The 20,776-nt window shown below is 42.0% G+C and overlaps 1 protein-coding gene across 1 annotated transcript in view; it reads left to right on the top strand.

The window, feature by feature from the left end:
- SFT2D2 (SFT2 domain containing 2) overlaps window positions 1-20,776 on the top strand; it is a 267,916-nt gene that overhangs the window by 225,827 nt on the left and 21,313 nt on the right. Inside the window, exons 6-7 of the mRNA XM_053706876.1 lie at window positions 1,693-1,751; window positions 8,088-8,117. Of these exons, the coding sequence (XP_053562851.1) occupies window positions 1,693-1,751; window positions 8,088-8,117 (89 nt within the window). The remainder of the gene's footprint in view (window positions 1-1,692; window positions 1,752-8,087; window positions 8,118-20,776) is intronic.

Below are 20,776 nucleotides of genomic sequence, written 5' to 3'. Positions count from 1 at the left end.
GTTTGATAAAAAACCCATTGCAAGGAAAATTAGTGCAGACTCTTATTTAAAATGTAGCGAAAAATGTCAGAAACTGCTTTGACTGCAGTATTCACTGCTCACTAGGTCCCAACTGAAATCCAGCCAAGGAGACAAAGGCCACTTGCATCAAGATTAAAAGTGAAGCCTCCAGCCTTGAAGACATTACTCTCTGTTCAGTCCCGAGGCAAACCGCAGCATGTAACTTCACTATAGGGCACGCCCCCTCTCCTCTGAGAGGTGTGCCTGTAGATGCTTGACCGTGTTGCAAGGCGCTGTAACAACACTTGTTACAACTCACCCGGATTCTTTCTATATTCCTTTTCCATACTGTGGGTGATCACCCATGTTATAGCAGACTTAGATGGAAACAGCAGCTGCTTTTGTCTGTTTGCTATAACATGGGTGACCACCCACAGTATGGAAAAGGAATATACAAAGAAAAAATGTAAAGTGAGACTAAGAGGAAGTGCGTGTTGGTGTACAAGTGATATATATGTACTTATTACTCACTGGTTGATTGGGACATACCCCACAGATAAAGTTAGATTATTCAACATAGGAATATAGAATTCTTAAAAAGGCCAAAGCATTCTAATAGGTTTTTAAATATTCTGCTTTAAATGGAACGGAGAGAAAAACTTTTGAGTACAGTGTCTAAGTATTGTAGGGATTTTCTTTTAAAACGAGCTTATTGCAGAGTTTTTATACTGATTATAATATGCCCTAATAGCCCCATTGGTATATATACTTGCCCTTTAACATAAAAATAAAATTAAGGGGTGCATTTTACATTGGGGCAGCAATATGCAAATTTCCATGGGGTTCTCAGAATACTTACACCGGCCCTGAACTGATGCTAAAGGCCAAAACATTCAAGTTTTATTTTTATTGTTTGTAAAGATAGATAATCCCTTTATTACCCATTCCTCAATTTTGCATAACCAACACAGTTATATTAATATACTTTTAACCTCTGTACTACAGGCTTATAAACAGGCAGATATTTTGAAGTTTAAAGGTTATAAAGTATATTAATATAACAGTGTTGGTTATGCAAATTGGAGGAATGGGTAGTTAAGGCGCTATCTATCTTTTCAACAATTTGGGAATAGAATGTCCCTTTAAACTTATAATTAGATAGTTTAGAAAATAATCACTACTCACTATGAGCAAAGCATAATGAAAATCACAGAAACTGATGAGTATAAGCACATTAGACAATCGTTAAAGGGATATGACCCCCAAAAATATTATTTTGTGATTCAGACAGAGCATACCATTTTTAAAAAAGTTTCCAATTTGTTTCCATGACATTCTTTGTTGAAGAGATACCTAGGTAGGCGTCTGGAACACTACATGGCAGGAAATAGTCCTGCCATTAAGTGCTCTTGCAAATGAAAAACTGCTGCATATAGTGCTTCAGGCGTGCACACTCCTAAGCTTACGTCCCCTGCTTTTCAACAAAAGATTCCAAGAAAATGAAGACAATTTAATAATATAAATAAATTAAAATGTTTTTTAAAAATGTCATGCTCTATCTGAATCATGAAAGAAAAAGTTGGCATTTCATGTTCCTTTAAAAAAAAAAAAAAAAAAACTATAGTAAGGGGGGTAGCTACACATTTAATGGATTATGATGTATGTTAATGAGAACTTTACATTTCTTTGTAGTGGAAAAACAAAGGACTTACACTACTTTTCTGTGTGTTGCAGTTTTTGGCAATGGCATGGTAATGTATATTTCTATTGCTCTTTTGTCTATATTATATTTTAATAATGTTATTAAGCCTTTTGCCATGCCATTAGTATGCAGGTACTTCCAGATGGCCTGCTGGTCATGTATTCAATAGGGCTAATTATTTTCTCTTATAAACTTCTGAAAGCGCCAATATATCTTATACTTTTATTTGTTTTAATTTAATTCATATTGATACAAATTGATACTTTGGTGTGGTAGTTTTTATGTGTTAAGCACAAGGTCTGGCAGAAAAATAGATTGTCATCTTATCCAGCTGTCAAATAAGACATTTAGCCTCATATATGGATAATATTGCACTTAAGGAAATCTATTTATTCTTACAATAGTATTCCAATAAAAAATGCAATCCTTGATCTGCACATACATTAATAAAGCTATGGAAACCACACATTTTATAGAAAGAGCCTACTTTAAAATTACCTAGTGTCTAAACATGAACATAAATGTGTATGTGTGTGTGTATATATATATATATATATATATATATATATATATATATATATATATATATATATATATATATATATATATATATATATATATATATATCTCTATCTCTTAAATTATGCTTACCTGATAATTTTATTTTCTTCTGACGGGGAGAGTCCACAGCTGCATTAATTACTTTTGGGAAATACAGAACCTGTCCACCAAGAGGAGGCAAAGACACCCCAGCCAAAGGCTTAAAGGGACAGTCTACACCAGAATTTGTATTGTTTTAAAAGATAGATAATCCCTTTATTACCCATTTCCCAGTTTTGCATAACGAACACATTTATAATAATATACTTTTAACCTCTGTAATTATCTTGTATCTAAGCCTCTGCAAACTGCCCCTTTTTTCAGTTCTTTTGACAGACTTGCAGTCTAGCCAATCAGTGCCTGCTCCCAGATAACTTCTCGTGCACGAGCACAGTGTTATCTATATGAAATACGTGAACTAACAGCCTCTAGTGGTGAAAAACTGTTAAAATGCAATCTGAAAGAGGTGGGCTTCAAGGTCTAAGAAATTAGCATATGAACCTCCTAGGTTAAGTTTTCAACTAAGAATACCAAGAGAACAAAGCAAAATTGGTGATAAAAGTAAATTGGAAAATTGTTCAAAATTACATGCTCTATCTGAATCATGAAAGTTTATTTTGGCCTAGACTGTCCCTTTAAATACCTCCCCCACTTCCCTCATCCCCCAGTCATTCTGTCGAGGGAACAAGTTACAGTAGGAGAAATACCAGGGTGAAAAAGTTGCCAGAAGAATAAAAAATACGGCCGCCCCAGATAAAAACGCGGGCAGGGAGCTGTGAACTCTCCCCGTCAGAAGGAAAGAAAATTATCAGGTAAGCATAATTTAAGATTTTCTTTTTAAACGGGGAGAGTCCACAGCTGCATTCATTAATTTTGGGTAAACAATACCCAAGCTATAGACACTGAATGCAAAACAGGCGAGTACAAGAGGCGGCCCCTTCTGAGGGCACCACAGCCTGAAATCATCCAAACCCTGACAAAAAAAACTGCTTCACCAGAAGCAGAAGGACCAAACAAAAAATGGAAAGTACCAAGTAATTGCCCATCAGTTAAAACCAACAAGGCCCTTGCTAGAGACCGCCCAGAATTACTAGACTCAACCGAGCACAAGTGCAAACCCGCACTCAGGATAGAGCGACCGAGGAATAAATCCACCCCCGGGAACCGATCAAAACAGCACCATAATATCTAAGTATGCTCCAGATGAAGCCACAGGCTTCCCTCTGCAAAAGAGGTCTCAGCAGACACAAGCCATCAAAACTAGCTGAACAAAGCTAGGCATCTGCACCAGGACTCTCCCAGAGGAAAACCTCAGAAGAAAAAGTGCAGAGCAACTCCCTCCCAAAAAGAAAGGGAGGAAAGGATAGCACCCAAAACCCAGCAGAGCAAGAGCTACCTGCTGATGGAAGGAAACACTGTGAAAACTTCCACACAATCTATCGAAGATACGCGGTCAAGGCTCAACAGGGCCTTCAGACCCCTGACCCCTACTCAGAGGTAACGGACCCAGTACCAAAGCAACTGGCAATGTCCACAAGGACAAGGGAATTAAAAGTTCCCCGAACCACTAAGACCTTCAGGAATGAGGAGGGGATCCAGACCCCCCAAGAACGAGCTTGGGTTCCAGAACTCAGGCACAGCTCCCTTCCCAATAGAAGGGGCACACCCAAAAAGGGATTCCCCCTACAGAGACGGCATGACACCAGATCCAACCCGTCACATGACATCCTGCACACAAGGCAGGGAGGACCCCACTGAACAGAGGAAGTGAAGGACCTCCGAGGCACCAGGCGGATACTGTGGTATGCCCAGTCCACCCCCAAAAGGAGGGGAAACACAAACATAAACGCTCACCCGCCCACAGGCATAAAGCGTAAAACTGTAGACGGACATCAAAAGGACAATACCGATTGACAGGAACCATCCGGCCACTACAGCCGGCCAGAAGAATTCCAATTCTCTGTTAAAAGAAAGAAAACCCCGCCAAAGAGACAAGAGGACGTTCCGGAACCGGAAAACTGGGCCGCCCAGATCCATCTAAGAGATCAGGACATAGAAAAACCCCAACACATCCAGTCAAGACACGGATCAGGGCCAAAAAAACGGACACCCGGAGCCAGCTTTAAATAAATAACCCCTGAGGAACCCATGGGCTACCCCATCCGGAGAAGACCTAGCACCATAGGTGATGCAATCACAGCCGTGTCCAAGGGACCTTGAACACTGAACGTTCACGTAAGTATCCCAGAGACAGGGAGCTTAACACCTAAAGGCTAGAGGGACAATAATTCTAAAGACTAAGGAAAACTTACAAGAGAACAGCGCTCAAAAACCTAGAGATCTAGATCGAGAAGATTAATAGTCTCCAAAAATTCCTCTCAGGATCAATCTCCCAGAAACCCCTACAGCTCAAGGAATTTACGAATGAACAAGCATTCCAAGTACTAACCAAGCTAAACCCTGCTTATCTCCTGAGACAAGATCAGGTGCTTTCAGAGTGGCGTGGCCATAGGCAACCTAAACGCCTAGCAGGGGCAACCGCAGGAAAAAGACACAACACAATCTCCAGAGCTTCCAAAAATATGGAAACAGCCGAGATGCCAAAGGGGGAAACAAAGGGCCAAAAACCAGAGCTTCCAGAAAACCAGCCCCAATGAAGGGGAAAAAAGCGGCACAGCAACCTCGACCCCATAAGGAAGAGGTATAGTCGCCAAGAATTCCCAAAGGACAATCCAAGAAAAAGAATACCCATAAAGGAGACGAGAATTGCCACCCAACCTGGTACAACGGATATCTAGAGTCATCTGAACTTCCAAAGGACCTCAGGAACCCCCAGAGTAAGCCTTAGCAGGATCCAACCACGATAACCCTGCCAACAATCAGGAACAGGACATTGAGGACTGAGCCCAATCCCCTCTGATTCCCCACCCAAAGGAATAACGAGGACCAGCCTAACGTCTAGGAACAAAAGGCCTCCTATAACATATAAAATCAAGAAAAATAAACTCCTCACCGGAGTGACCAAACTCGGCACCCCAACCGGACCAGCCAGTTATAACAGGCACCACGTGGATGATATAAACATCAAGGAACAGAAAAACTAGTGCCTGACCAGGACTAGCCTGATATATAGGGCACCTCGGAACTGTCCAAGGCCACAGAGAAGTCGAATCCCTGTAGGGACAGACATAACAAACGATAGCGATAACAATGTCCTAACACATATTATCAAACTTCTGCGGAAGTGCTAAAGTGACCACAAAATCGCTAGTATCAAATTCCAGAAAAGAAATGTTTTCCAAAAGGAAAAACTATAACAGACATGAGCTTCTCAAAATGAATTAAAATACATCCTAACCGGATCAAAGTAAATGAAGGCAGCACCCGCAGGTGAATGCCCAAGAAGAATGGACACACTAACAGGACCAGCCAGGCCCAATTCTTCCAAAGCTCAGAACTGGAATAAGATACCCCAAAAAAAGAAAAATGGAGACGCCATGGAGATTGACTTCATCCTCATGCGTCTAACCCAGCTTGCCGTCTGGAACGGAAGACCGAGGATCCATCGACCTATTAGGACTGGAATCCTCCAGCACTACCAAAAAATGCCTCAGAAGGACACGAAGGTGCGCCAGTCTATAACGAAAGTCAAAACTTACCTCCGCCGGGGCAACTGATGACCCCGGCCCCGAGGGTTGGACCCCTGAAGCCTCAGAGGAAACTGCTTCCCCAGAGGGCTGATCTGATCCAGACGAACCCACGCCTGACGAGCCCTGGTTAGCAGAACACGGACAGTATCTTCCAGGAAGATATAAATGCGCCAACACCATAGATATGGCCGTGCGAAACTGTGCTGTAACTTCTGGAGCAAACAAGCCGCCTTCCGGAGAAGGGGTAACGGCATTTGGGACACCTGCTGGCGTAGCAAAAGAAGGATCTAGGGCGAGCGCCTCATGGGATATGGAATCCTCAGGGGCGGATGGCTCTGCGGACTCTTAAGTTCCCCGATTCGGGAGAAAGGAGGACTCTAAAGCGGCATTCGGAACATAACTGATGGGCATGGATTACCCAGACCATTTCATATATTCTTCGCAAGAAGTAGAATCTGAATCAGAGACATCCGTCTCCGCAAAATTAGAATCCTCCATAACTGGTGATTGAAATTATGGATGAAAAATAAACAGCACCTTACACCCCCAATGGCTGGGGCACTTACCACCTCCTATGACCCAGACAACTAGCGAAACAGATTCTCTCCGTCGCCATGCGGTCAGGAATACGGAAATGGAGAACAGAAAAGTGACCACGCCCGGTCACAGGGTTCTCCGTGCAGGCCATAGAAAAGCGCGCCAGTCCATAAAGACTGTGCAGCCTGACAAAAAGCATCAATACACATTAGCAGACAGAATCACATAACAAACATGATTAAAGTCCCCCCTGTTCAATAACCTCCCTCAGGAGATATTAACCCATGATTCCAAAACATAAAGCAGTCCCACTGAGACCCTTACTTATTCATATACATTACATACACATATTGAAAGTAAAATGAAACGATCTCACCAGAATCTACGCCGTGGAAGAGGAACACGGCCCTTCAAGTGTGACAGATAGTAGCGTCACTTCTGACAAAGACTTGAGCAAGGAAAGCAGGCAGCGAAACTCGTCAACGCTGATTGCCTATGGAGTTGTTAATGAGTCGGGATGGTTTCGCAGAAAGACTCTCCCTGCATCTCCGGACTACTTAAAACTCCAGTCTCATTCCAAAGAGTACTACCCTCCATAAGAGACTAGACCAAATCTTCCGACACTTGTCTGCCAACCTCCTGTGACAAAGGCAAAGAATGACTGGGGGATGAGGGAAATGGGGGAGGTATTTAAGCCTTTGGCTGGGGTGTCTGCCTCCTCCTGGTGGCCAGGTTCTGTATTTCCCAAAAGTAATGAATGCAGCTGTGGACTTTCCCCGTTTAAAAAAAATATATGTGTGTGTGTATAATTAATATATATATATGTGTGTGTTTGTGTATGTATATGTGTGTGTGTGTATATATATATATATATATATATATATATATATATATATATATATATATATATATATATATATATATATATATACACACACACAAGCACACACACACATATATACACGCATATATATACACACACACACATATATATATATATATGTGTGTGTGTATATATATATATATATATATATATGTGTGTGTGTGTGTGTGTGTGTATATATATATATATATATATATATATATATATATATATATATATATATGTGTGTGTGTATGTGTATATATATATATGTGTGTATGTGTGTATATATATATATAATGTTTGTGTGTGTGTATATATATATATATATATATATATATATATATATATATAATGTGTTTGTATATATATATATATATATGTGTGTGTGTGTGTATAGATATAGATATACAGTATATGTATGTGTGTGTGTGTGTGTACATAGATAGATGTGTGTGTGGATAAATATATATATATATATGTGTGTGTGTCCCCATATAAAACGCATTTAAAATATATGCACATATTTGTAAACTTTCTTTGACACTACTCAGGAATTCATTTGAAAATAAAAACATGAGGGCATAGAGATGGTTTCCTGTTGCTATTTGCTGTAAAGAAACACACTTCAGACAGAACAGCATTTACACTAGAAAGGCAGAGCTCTGCACTCAACTGATTACAATTCTCTAGTCTTGCATTAAATTCTTTTTTTTTTTTTCTTTCTCATCTCTAGGTACAGCATATCTTATATCCCATTTGCAAGGTACTTTTTCTTCTCTTTTTGACTGTATATAAATACTGCTAATTTAATATTGTAAGTTATGTGAATATTTCATAGCATATTTTGCGGATATTTAAACAATGACTGCATCTATCATGTTGTAAAATTCTCTAGTAGCCTTGGAAGGTATGCATTCCATTCAAAGCAAAACCTACAAAAAATATCTTAAGGCACAACATTTTAGTGTTAAAATGTTTTAACAAAATGCAGTGTTTTTATTTTCTTTTTAAACAAATAACCTTCTTTTACAACTTTGACTATATATCAATTATTAGACCCATTGGTCAAAAATCATAATTTTGATATAAATTTTTATATTTATTCTAACAGTTATAATAACAGTGTTGAGTTTTTTAGTTTTGTAACCATTTCTTATTCCATGTTATATTGACACCTGCAATACATATTTAGGTGTAATTTGATGTAATATTACTAAAATATGTGTGTGTTTATATATATATATATATATATATAGATAGATAGATAGATAGATATACATATACACACACACTTTGGAGGCCTTTTCACTCATTTTCACTCAAATACATTTAAACGTGAAAAATATTTTTTAATCGATTTTAATGTTTTACTGTAAATATTTTACATTCCAATGTTCTTCACTTGGATGAAAATGTTCTTTGTATTTCTAAATATATATTTCCATACATATCTGTGTGTGTGTGTGTGTGTGTGTGTATATATATATATCTGTATATATTCACATAGATATATTTCTTTCTTAGCTGATGAGAGTCCATAGCTTCATAACATGCAGGATATATTCCAGCCTGTCTCTCCCACCTTCTCTCCCTCTCCAGTTTGTTCTTGGCCTCTGAGGAGAGAGGTTGAAGATTTTAAAGGTGCTCTTATCTACTATATGGGTTTTTTTTTTAAATGATTCGTGGGCTCAGACCTGACATGTGACCCAGTACCCCTAGGCAACTTCACTCCAAGAAGATTTAAGAAGACACTCTAAGTGAAACAGGGATGATGATTACCTCTGTTATGTGTTTCCCATAACCCTAATGTAACGTCCATAACTGCTCTCAGGCGTCGCAGGGACTGGTCCCTAGCCTCCCCCTGAGGGGTTACAGGTATATCCGCAGTATCCTCTGCAGTATAGTTACTTGCACTGGATTAGCGCTCTACTGGATCAGCAACCTGTGAGGGAGAAAGGCCTCAGCATTCTGGTAAGACACAGTGAAGGGGTGCTTCAGTCCAGGTAAGTGACTCAGGCACCAGCCCAGGAGCTATCCAATAGTACTTTCCTTACAGGTACTACATAGATGGGGGTCACAGCCTTACACCTTAGGAGCTTTACCTATGTGTTTAACACATTAATTTGGGGGAATGAGGCACAGGATAGTTCTTATCTAGCATGCTTAGGACTCCTTTGCAGCTCAATTTACATTTTTTTTTTACCTCAAAAACCTTTTTTTGCATTTTTCTACAAATGACTACTGTCTCTTTTAGATCTCTTACAGGGCAGTTTGGCCTTTGCAGAGGTGTTTTTTTTTCTCACAGTTTTAAATTTTAACAGTTTATTTCTATATCCTGCACTAGTCTTAGGCTTACTTATTGTTATGGTGATTTGCTTGCTCCCCCTGTTGGTGCTGCAAGGTGAGCTAAGTGTAGAATGTTTTCTGTGCTACTTAATTTTTATTCTCTTAGCTCTTTTTATGTTTTGAGGTGTGCTGTGGGATAGTACTGGTGTGAATAATTTTAATCCCAGGTTTGTACAGCAATTTGCTTTTCTCTTGTAAAGTGTGTTCAGTCCACGGGTCATCCATTACTTATGGGATATATTCTCCTTCCCAACAGGAAGTTGCAAGAGGATCACCCAAGCAGAGCTGCCATATAGCTCCTCCCCTCACATGTCATATCCAGTCATTCTCTTGCAACCCTCAACAAAGGAGGTCGCGAGAGGAGCTGGAGTTTTTACTTAACTATTAACTATTCTTCAATCAAAAGTTTGTTATTTTAAATGGCACCGGAGTGTGCTGTTTTTCTGTCTCAGGCAGTATTTGGAAGAAGAAACTGCCTGCGTTTTTTATCTATGATCTTAGCAGGCGTAACTAAGATCCACTGGCTGTTCTCGACATTCTGAGGAGTGGGGTAACTTCAGACTGGGAATAGCATGCGGGGTCCTCCGCAAATGAGGTATGTGCGGTACTTTATTTTCTGGGAATGGAATTGACTAAGAAAATACTGCTGTTACCGTATGATGTAAGTACAGCCTTAAATGCAGTAGTAGCAACTGGTATCAGGCTGATAAATGTATGCGCAGTCGAGTTATATTCTAGGGACTAGAATTTGACTGAGTAAATACTGTTAACACTGAAATAATACTTAAGCCTTCTCTGCAGTGGTAGCGACTGGTAGCAGGCTTAGTGATAGCTTTGCATGACATTGAAAAATGTTGTTTTTTAATAAAACGTTTACTGGCATGTTATTCGTTTTTTTGTGAGGTACTTTGGTGATAAATCGCTTTGGGCATGATTTTTTCCACATGGCTAACATATTTTTCTGCATGGAAACCGTTATATCAGGGCTCCCACTGTTGTGATTGGAGTGGGAGGGCCCTTGTTTTAGCGCCTTGTTGCGCAGTTAAAATTATTGCACAGTCTTTCTGCTTCTTCCTCCTTGATCCAGGACGTCTCTAGAGAGCTCAGGGGTCTTCAAATTTCATTTGTGAGGGAGGTAATCAGTCACAGCAGATCTGTGACAGTGTGCTGACTGTGATTAAAAGCGTTAAATCTTAATTGATATGTTTTATCCGTTTTGGGTATCGAGGGGTTAATCATCCTTTTGCTAATGGGTGCAATCCTCTGCTAATAGTACACTTCTTCTTAAGAATTGTTTAATTATATCTGTATTTTTGAAGCGCTGCAGCGTTTTTTATATTGCTTGTAAAAATTATTGAAAGTGATTTCCAAGCTTGTTAGTTTCATTGCTAAGTCTGTTTTAAACATGTCTGATTCAGAGGAAACTGTTTGTTCATCATGTTCAAAAGCCAATGTGGAGCCCAATAGAACGATGTGTACCAATTGTATTGATATTGCTTTGAATAAAAGTCAATCTGTACCGATAAAGAAGCTATCACCAGACAACGAGGGGGAAGTTATGCCGCCTAACTTTCCTCACGTGTCAGTACCTGCGTCTCCCGCTCGGGAGATGCGTAGGATTGAGACACCTAGTACATCTAGGCCCTTACAAATCACTTTACATGATATGGCTAATGTTATGAAAGAAGTATTATATAATATGCCCGAATTAAGGGGCAAACGCGATAGCTCTGGGTTAAGGACAGAGCGCGCTGATGACACGAGAGCCATGTCCGATACTGAGTCACAACTTGCAGAACATGAGGACGGTGAGCTTCATTCTGTCGGTGACAGTTCTGATTCGGGGAGACCGGATTCAGAAATTTCAAATTTTAAATTTAAGCTTGAGAACCTCCGTGTGTTACTAGGGGAGGTATTAGCGGCTCTGAATGATTGCGACACGGTGGCAATTCCAGAGAAATTGTGTAGGTTGGATAGATACTATGCGGTACCGGTCTGTACTGACGTTTTTCCTATACCAAAAAGACTTACAGAAATTATCAGTAAGGAGTGGGATAGACCCGGTGTGCCTTTTTCCCCTCCCCCGATATTTAGAAAAATGTTCCCTATAGACGCCACCACACTAGACTTATGGCAGACGGTCCCTAAGGTGGAGGGAGCAGTTTCTAAGTTAGCCAAGCGTACCACTATCCCGGTGGAGGATAGCTGTGCTTTCTCAGATCCAATGGATAAAAAATTAGAGGGTTATCTTAAGAAAATGTTTGTTCAAAAGGGTTTTATATTGCAGCCTCTTGCATGCATTGCGCCTGTCACAGCTGCAGCGGCATTCTGGTTTGAGTCTCTGGAAGAGGCGATTCGCACAGAGCCGTTGGATGAGGCCTTGAGCAAAGTTAGAACCCTTAAGCAAGCTAATGCGTTTGTTTCAGATGCCGTAGTACATCTAACCAAACTTACGGCTAAAAATTCCGGATTCGCCATACAGGCGCGCAGAGCGCTCTGGCTTAAATCCTGGTCAGCGGATGTAACTTCTAAGTCTAAACTACTTAACATTCCTTTCAAAGGGCAGACCTTATTCGGGCCTGGCTTGAAGGAAATTATTGCTGACATTACGGGAGGTAAGGGCCACGCCCTTCCTCAGGACAGGGCCAAACCAAAGGCCAAACAGTCTAATTTTCGTGCCTTTCGTAACTTCAAGGCAGGAGCAGCATTGACTTCCTCCGCTCCAAAACAGGAAGGAACTACTGCTCGTTACAGACAAGGTTGGAAAGGCAACCAGTCATGGAACAAGGGCAAGCAGGCCAGAAAGCCTACTCCCGCCCCTAAGACAGCATGAAGTCAGGGCCCCCTATCCAGAGACTGATTTAGTGGGGGGCAGACTTTCTCTCTTTGCCCAGGCTTGGGCAAGAGATGTGCAGGATCCCTGGACGTTAAAGATTATATCTCAGGGATACCTTCTGGATTTCAAATTCTCTCCTCCACAAGGGAGGTTCCATCTTTCGAGGTTATCGACAAACCTAGTAAAGAGAGAGGCATTTCTACAATGTGTACAAGACCTCTTAATCATGGGGGTGATCCACTCAGTTCCGCGATCGGAACAGGGACAAGGATTTTACTCAAATCTATTTGTGGTTCCCAAAAAAGAGGGAACCTTCAGACCAATCTTGGACTTAAAGATCTTAAACAAATTCCTAAGGGTACCATCGTTCAAGATGGAAACCATTCGAACCATCCTACCCATGATCCAAGAGGGTCAATATATGACCACGGTGGACTTAAAGGATGCTTACCTTCATATACCGATTCACAAAGATCATTATCAGTACCTGAGGTTTGCCTTTCTAGACAGGCATTACCAGTTTGTGGCTCTTCCCTTCGGGTTAGCCACGGCCCCGAGAATTTTTACGAAGGTTCTGGGCTCACTTCTGGCGGTACTAAGACCACGAGGCATAGCGGTGGCTCCGTACCTAGACGACATTCTGATACAAGCGTCAAGTTTTCAGAATGCAAAGTCTCATACAGAGATAGTTCTAGCATTTCTGAGGTTGCATGGGTGGAAAGTGAACGTGGAAAAGAGTTCTCTGTTATCACTCACACGGGTTCCTTTTCTAGGGACTCTTATAGATTCTGTAGAGATGAAGATTTACCTGACGGAGTCCAGGTTATCAAAGATTCTCAATGCTTGCCGTGTCCTTCATTCCATTCCAAACCCATAGCTCAGTGTATGGAGGTAATCGGCTTAATGGTAGCGGCAATGGACATAGTGCCATTTGCGCGCCTGCATCTCAGACCACTGCAACTATGCATGCGCAATCAATGGAACGGGGATTACTCAGATCTGTCCCCTTTGCTAAATCTGGACCAGGAGACCAGAGATTCGCTTCTCTGGTGGTTGTCACCGGTTCATCTGTCCAAAGGAATGACCTTTCGCAGGCCAGATTGGACGATTGTAACAACGGATGCCAGCCTTCTAGGCTGGGGAGTAGTCTGGAATTCCCTGAAGGCTCAGGGATCGTGGACTCAGGAGGAGAAACTCCTCCCAATAAACATTCTAGAATTAAGAGCAATATTCAATGCTCTTCTGGCTTGGCCTCAGTTAGCAAAGCTGAGGTTCATCAGATTTCAGTCGGACAATATCACGACTGTGGCTTACATCAATCATCAAGGGGGAACCAGGAGTTCCCTAGCTATGTTGGAAGTCTCGAAGATAATTCGCTGGGCAGAGTCTCACTCTTGCCACCTGTCAGCGATTCACATCCCAGGCGTAGAGAACTGGGAGGCGGATTTCCTAAGTCGCCAGACCTTTCATCCGGGAGAGTGGGAACTTCACCCGGAGGTATTTGCTCAACTGATTCGTCGTTGGGGCAAACCGGATCTGGATCTCATGGCATCTCGCCAGAACGCGAAGCTTCCTTGTTACGGATCCAGGTCCAGGGACCCGGGAGCGGTGCTGGTAGATGCATTAGCAGCCCCTTGGGTTTTCAACATAGCTTATGTGTTTCCACCATTTCCGTTGCTACCTCGGCTGATTGCCAGGATCAAACAGGAGAGGGCATTGGTAATTCTGATAGCGCCTGCGTGGCCACGCAGGACCTGGTATGCAGACCTAGTGGACATGGCGTCCTGTCCACCATGGTCTCTTCCTCTGAGGCAGGACCTTCTAATTCAGGGTCCTTTCAACCATCCAAACCTAATTTCTCTGAGGCTGACTGCCTGGAAATTGAACGCTTTATTCTATCAAAGCGTGGGTTTTCGGATTCGGTTATTGATACATTAATACAGGCTCGGAAACCTGTGACAAGAAAAATTTACCATAAGATATGGCGTAAATATTTATATTGGTGCGAATCCAAGAGTTACTCATGGAGTAAGGTTAGGATTCCTAGGATATTAGCTTTTCTACAAGAGGGTTTAGAAAAGGGTTTATCCGCTAGTTCGCTAAAGGGACAGATTTCAGCTCTGTCTATTCTTTTACACAAACGTCTGGCGGAGCATCCAGACGTCCAGGCCTTTTGTCAGGCTTTGGCTAGAATTAAGCCTGTGTTTAAAGCTGTTGCTCCTCCGTGGAGCTTAAACTTGGTTCTTAAAGTTCTTCAGGGTGTTCCGTTTGAACCCCTTCATTCCATTGATATTAAGCTTTTATCTTGGAAAGTTTTGTTTTTGATGGCTATTTCCTCGGCTCGAAGAGTCTCTGAGTTATCTGCCTTACATTGTGATTCTCCTTATCTGATCTTTCATTCAGACAAGGTAGTTCTGCGTACTAAACCTGGGTTTTTACCTAAGGTTGTTTCTAACAGGAATATCAATCAAGAGATTGTTGTTCCATCATTATGTCCTAATCCTTCTTCAAAGAAGGAATGTCTTTTGCATAATCTAGACGTGGTCCGTGCTCTGAAGTTCTACTTATAGGCAACTAAAGATTTTAGACAAACTTCTTCTCTGTTTGTCGTTTACTCTGGACAGAGGAGAGGTCAAAAGGCTTCGGCTACCTCTCTCTCTTTTTGGCTTCGTAGCATAATACGTTTAGCCTATGAGACTGCTGGACAGCAGCCTCCTGAAAGAATTACAGCTCATTCCACTAGAGCTGTGGCTTCCACCTGGGCCTTTAAGAATGAGGCCTCTGTTGAACAGATTTGCAAGGCTGCAACTTGGTCTTCACTTCATACTTTTTCCAAATTTTACAAATTTGACACTTTCGCTTCTTCGGAGGCTGGTTTTGGGAGAAAGGTTCTACAGGCAGTGGTTCCTTCTGTTAATGTTCCTGCCTTGTCCCTCCCATCATCCGTGTACTTAGCTTTGGTATTGGTATCCCATAAGTAATGGATGACCCGTGGACTGACTACACTTAACAAGAGAAAACATAATTTATGCTTACCTGATAAATTTATTTCTCTTGTAGTGTGTTCAGTCCACGGCCCGCCCTGTCTTTTTTTAAGGCAGGTTCTAAATTTTAAAATTATAACTCCAGTCACCACTGCACCTTATAGTTTCTCCTTTCTCGTCTTGTTTCGGTCGAATGACTGGATATGACGTGAGGGGAGGAGCTATATGGCAGCTCTGCTTGGGTGATCCTCTTGCAACTTCCTGTTGGGAAGGAGAATATATCCCATAAGTAATGGATGACCCGTGGACTGAACACACTACAAGAGAAATAAATTTATCAGGTAAGCATAAATTATGTTTTTGTGTATCCCCCATCTGTCCACAGTTTTGTGTGTTGAACAGCAAATTGAACCCCCTTTTAACCCATTAAGGGGCACTTTGACTCTATTTTATGCAGGGCTCCCAATCCTGTAGTACCACAACAATTATTTTGTATTTCTAATGCAGCAAGCTGATCAAACTGCTTTAGTTTGCATAATTAGTTTATATATTCTAAAAGGCTGATCTGCTGTAAATTAACAATTTGCATATTATGATTTCTCCAACATAGGTGTGTCCGGTCCACGGCGTCATCCTTACTTGTGGGATATTCTCTTCCCCAACAGGAAATGGCAAAGAGCCCAGCAAAGCTGGTCACATGATCCCTCCTAGGCTCCGCCTTCCCCAGTCATTCTCTTTGCCGTTGTACAGGCAACATCTCCACGGAGATGGCTTAGAGTTTTTTGGTGTTTAACTGTAGTTTTTATTATTCAATCAAGAGTTTGTTATTTTAAAATAGTGCTGGTATGTACTATTTACTCTGAAACAGAAAGGTGATGAAGATTTCTGTTTGTAAGAGGAAAATGATTTTAGCAACCGTTACTAAAATCGATGGCTGTTTCCACACAGGACTGTTGAGAGGAATTAACTTCAGTTGGGGGAAACAGTGAGCAGACTTTTGCTGCTTGAGGTATGACACATTTCTAACAAGACGATGTAATGCTGGAAGCTGTCATTTTCCCTATGGGATCCGGTAAGCCATTTTTATTACATAAGAAAAAAAGGGCTTCACAAGGGCTTTTAAGACTGTAGACATTTTCTGGGCTAAAACGATTGATATATAAACATATTTTATACTTCATAGCTTTGAGGAATTATTTTATTCTTGGGAATTATGTAAAATAACCGGCAGGCACTGTATTGGACACCTTATCCTCTAGGGGCTTTCCCTAATCATAGGCAGAGCCTCATTTTCGCGCCTCTATTGCGCACTTGTTTTTAGGAAGCATGACATGCAGATGCATGTGTGAGGAGCTCTGATACACAGAAAAGACTTTCTGAAGGCGTCATTTGGTATCGTATTCCCCTTTGGGCTTGGTTGGGTCTCAGCAAAGCAGATACCAGGGACTGTAAAGGGGTTAAATATAAAAACGGCTCCGGTTCCGTTATTTTAAGAGTTAAAGCTTTCAAATTTGGTGTGCAATACTTTTAAGGCTTTAAGACACTGTGGTGAAATTTTGGTGAATTTTGAACAATTCCTTCATACTTTTTCACATTTGCAGTAATAAAGTGTGTTCAGTTTAAAATTTAAAGTGACAGTAACGGTTTTATTTTAAAACGTTTTTTGTACTTTGTTATCAAGTTTATGCCTGTTTAACATGTCTGAACTACCAGATAGACTGTGTTCTGTATGTGGGGAAGCCAAGGTTCCTTCTCATTTAAATAGATGTGATTTATGTGACACAAAATTTAGAGAAAATGATGCCCAAGATGATTCCTCAAGTGAGGGGAGTAAGCATGGTACTGCATCATCCCCTCCTTCGTCTACACCAGTCTTGCCCACACAGGAGGCCCCTAGTACATCTAGTGCGCCAATACTCCTTACTATGCAACAATTAACGGCTGTAATGGATAATTCTATCAAAAACATTTTAGCCAAAATGCCCACTTATCAGCGAAAGCGCGACTGCTCTGTTTTAGAAAATACTGAAGAGCATGAGGACGCTGATGATATTGGTTCTGAAATGCCCCTACACCAGTCTGAGGGGGCCAGGGAGAAATTTCAGATTCAGGGAAAATTTCTCAACAAGCTGAACCTGATGTGATTACATTTAAATTTAAATTGGAACATCTCCGCGCCCTGCTTAAGGAGGTGTTATCTACTCTGGATGATTGTGAGAATTTGGTCATTCCAGAGAAATTATGTAAAATGGACAAGTTCCTAGAGGTCCCGGGGCCCCCCGAAGCTTTTCCTATACCCAAGCGGGTGGCGGACATTGTAAATAAAGAATGGGAAAGGCCCGGCATACCTTTCGTCCCTCCCCCTATATTTAAGAAATTGTTTCCTATGGTCGACTCCAGAAAGGACTTATGGCAGACAGTCCCCAAGGTCAAGGGGGCGGTTTCTACTCTAAACAAACGCACCACTATACCCATAGAAGATAGTTGTGCTTTCAAAGATCCTATGGATAAAAAATTAGAGGGTTTGCTTAAAAAGATGTTTGTTCAGCAAGGTTACCTTCTACAACCAATTTCATGCATTGTTCCTGTCACTACAGCAGCGTGTTTCTGGTTCGATGAACTAGAAAAGGCGCTCAATAAAGATTCTTCTTATGAGGAGATTTTGGACAGAATTCATGCTCTCAAATTGGCTAACTCTTTCACCCTAGACGCCACTTTGCAATTGGCTAGATTAGCGGCGAAAAATTCTGGGTTTGCTATTGTGGCGCGCAGAGCGCTTTGGCTAAAATCTTGGTCAGCGGATGCGTCTTCCAAGAACAAATTGCTTAACATTCCTTTCAAGGGGAAAACGCTGTTTGGCCCTGACTTGAAAGAGATTATTTCTGATATCACTGGGGGCAAGGGCCACGCCCTTCCTCAGGATAGGTCTTTCAAGGCCAAAAATAAACCTAATTTTCGTCCCTTTCGCAGAAACGGACCAGCCCCAAGTGCTACGTCCTCTAAGCAAGAGGGTAATACTTCTCAAGCCAAGCCAGCCTGGAGGCCAATGCAAGGCTGGAACAAAGGAAAGCAGGCCAAGAAACCTGCCACTGCTACCAAGACAGCATGAGATGTTGGCCCCCGATCCGGGACCGGATCTGGTGGGGGGCAGACTCTCTCTCTTCGCTCAGGCTTGGGCAAGAGATGTTCTGGATCCTTGGGCGCTAGAAATAGTCTCCCAAGGTTATCTTCTGGAATTCAAGGGGCTTCCCCCAAGGGGGAGGTTCCACAGGTCTCAATTGTCTTCAGACCACATAAAAAAACAGGCATTCTTACATTGTGTAGAAGACCTGTTAAAAATGGGAGTGATTCATCCTGTTCCATTAGGAGAACAAGGGATGGGGTTCTACTCCAATCTGTTCGTAGTTCCCAAAAAAGAGGGAACATTCAGACCAATCTTAGATCTCAAGATCCTAAACAAGTTTCTCAAGGTTCCATCGTTCAAAATGGAAACCATTCGAACAATTCTTCCTTCCATCCAGGAAGGTCAATTCATGACCACGGTGGATTTAAAGGATGCGTATCTACATATTCCTATCCACAAGGAACATCATCGGTTCCTAAGGTTCGCATTCCTGGACAAGCATTACCAGTTTGTGGCACTTCCGTTCGGATTAGCCACTGCTCCAAGAATTTTCACAAAGGTACTAGGGTCCCTTCTAGCGGTGCTAAGACCAAGGGGCATTGCAGTAGTACCTTACTTGGACGACATTCTGATTCAAGCGTCGTCCCTTCCACAAGCAAAGGCTCACACGGACATTGTCCTGGCCTTTCTCAGATCTCACGGGTGGAAAGTGAACGTAGAAAAAAGTTCTCTATCTCCGTCAACAAGGGTTCCCTTCTTGGGAACAATAATAGACTCCTTAGAAATGAGGATTTTTCTGACAGAGGCCAGAAAATCAAAACTTCTAAACTCTTGTCAAGTACTTCATTCTGTTCCTCTTCCTTCCATAGCGCATTGCATGGAAGTAATAGGTTTGATGGTAGCGGCAATGGACATAGTTCCTTTTGCGCGAATTCATCTAAGACCATTACAACTGTGCATGCTCAGTCAGTGGAATGGGGATTATACAGACTTGTCTCCGACGATACAAGTAGATCAGAGGACCAGAGATTCACTCCGTTGGTGGCTGTCCCTGGACAACCTGTCACAGGGGATGAGCTTCCGCAGACCAGAGTGGGTCATTGTCACGACCGACGCCAGTCTGGTGGGCTGGGGCGCGGTCTGGGGACCCCTGAAAGCTCAGGGTCTTTGGTCTCGGGAAGAATCTCTTCTCCCGATAAATATTATGGAACTGAGAGCGATATTCAATGCTCTCAAGGCTTGGCCTCAGCTAGCAAAGGCCAAATTCATACGGTTTCAATCAGACAACATGACGACTGTTGCATACATCAACCATCAGGGGGGAAAAGGAGTTCCCTGGCGATGGAAGAAGTGACCAAAATCATTCAATGGACGGAGACTCACTCCTGCCACTTGTCTGCAATCCACATCCCAGGAGTGGAAAATTGGGAAGCGGATTTTCTGAGTCGTCAGACATTTCATCCGGGGGAGTGGGAACTCCATCCGGAAATCTTTGCCCAAATTACTCAGTTGTGGGGCATTCCAGACATGGATCTGATGGCCTCTCGTCAGAACTTCAAGGTTCCTTGCTACGGGTCCAGATCCAGGGATCCCAAGGCGACTCTAGTAGATGCACTAGTAGCACCTTGGACCTTCAAACTAGCTTATGTATTCCCGCCGTTTCCTCTCATCCCCAGGCTGGTAGCCAGGATCAATCAGGAGAGGGCATCGGTGATCTTGATAGCTCCTGCGTGGCCACGCAGGACTTGGTATGCAGACCTGGTGAATATGTCATCGGCTCCACCATGGAAGCTACCTTTGAGACGGGACCTTCTTGTTCAAGGTCCGTTCGAACATCCAAATCTGGTCTCACTCCAACTGACTGCCTGGAGATTGAACGCTTGATCTTATCAAAGCGAGGGTTCTCAGATTCTGTCATTGATACTCTTGTTCAGGCCAGAAAGCCTGTAACTAGAAAAATCTACCACAAAATATGGAAAAAATATATCTGTTGGTGTGAATCTAAAGGATTCCCTTGGGACAAGATAAAAATTCCTAGGATTCTATCCTTTCTTCAAGAAGGTTTGGAGAAAGGATTATCTGCAAGTTCTTTGAAGGGACAGATTTCTGCCTTATCTGTGTTACTTCACAAA

The sequence above is a fragment of the Bombina bombina genome, chromosome 3, assembly GCF_027579735.1.
Source record: "Bombina bombina isolate aBomBom1 chromosome 3, aBomBom1.pri, whole genome shotgun sequence".
Taxonomy (NCBI): domain Eukaryota; kingdom Metazoa; phylum Chordata; class Amphibia; order Anura; family Bombinatoridae; genus Bombina; species Bombina bombina.
This window is presented reverse-complemented; position numbering and strand designations above follow the sequence as displayed.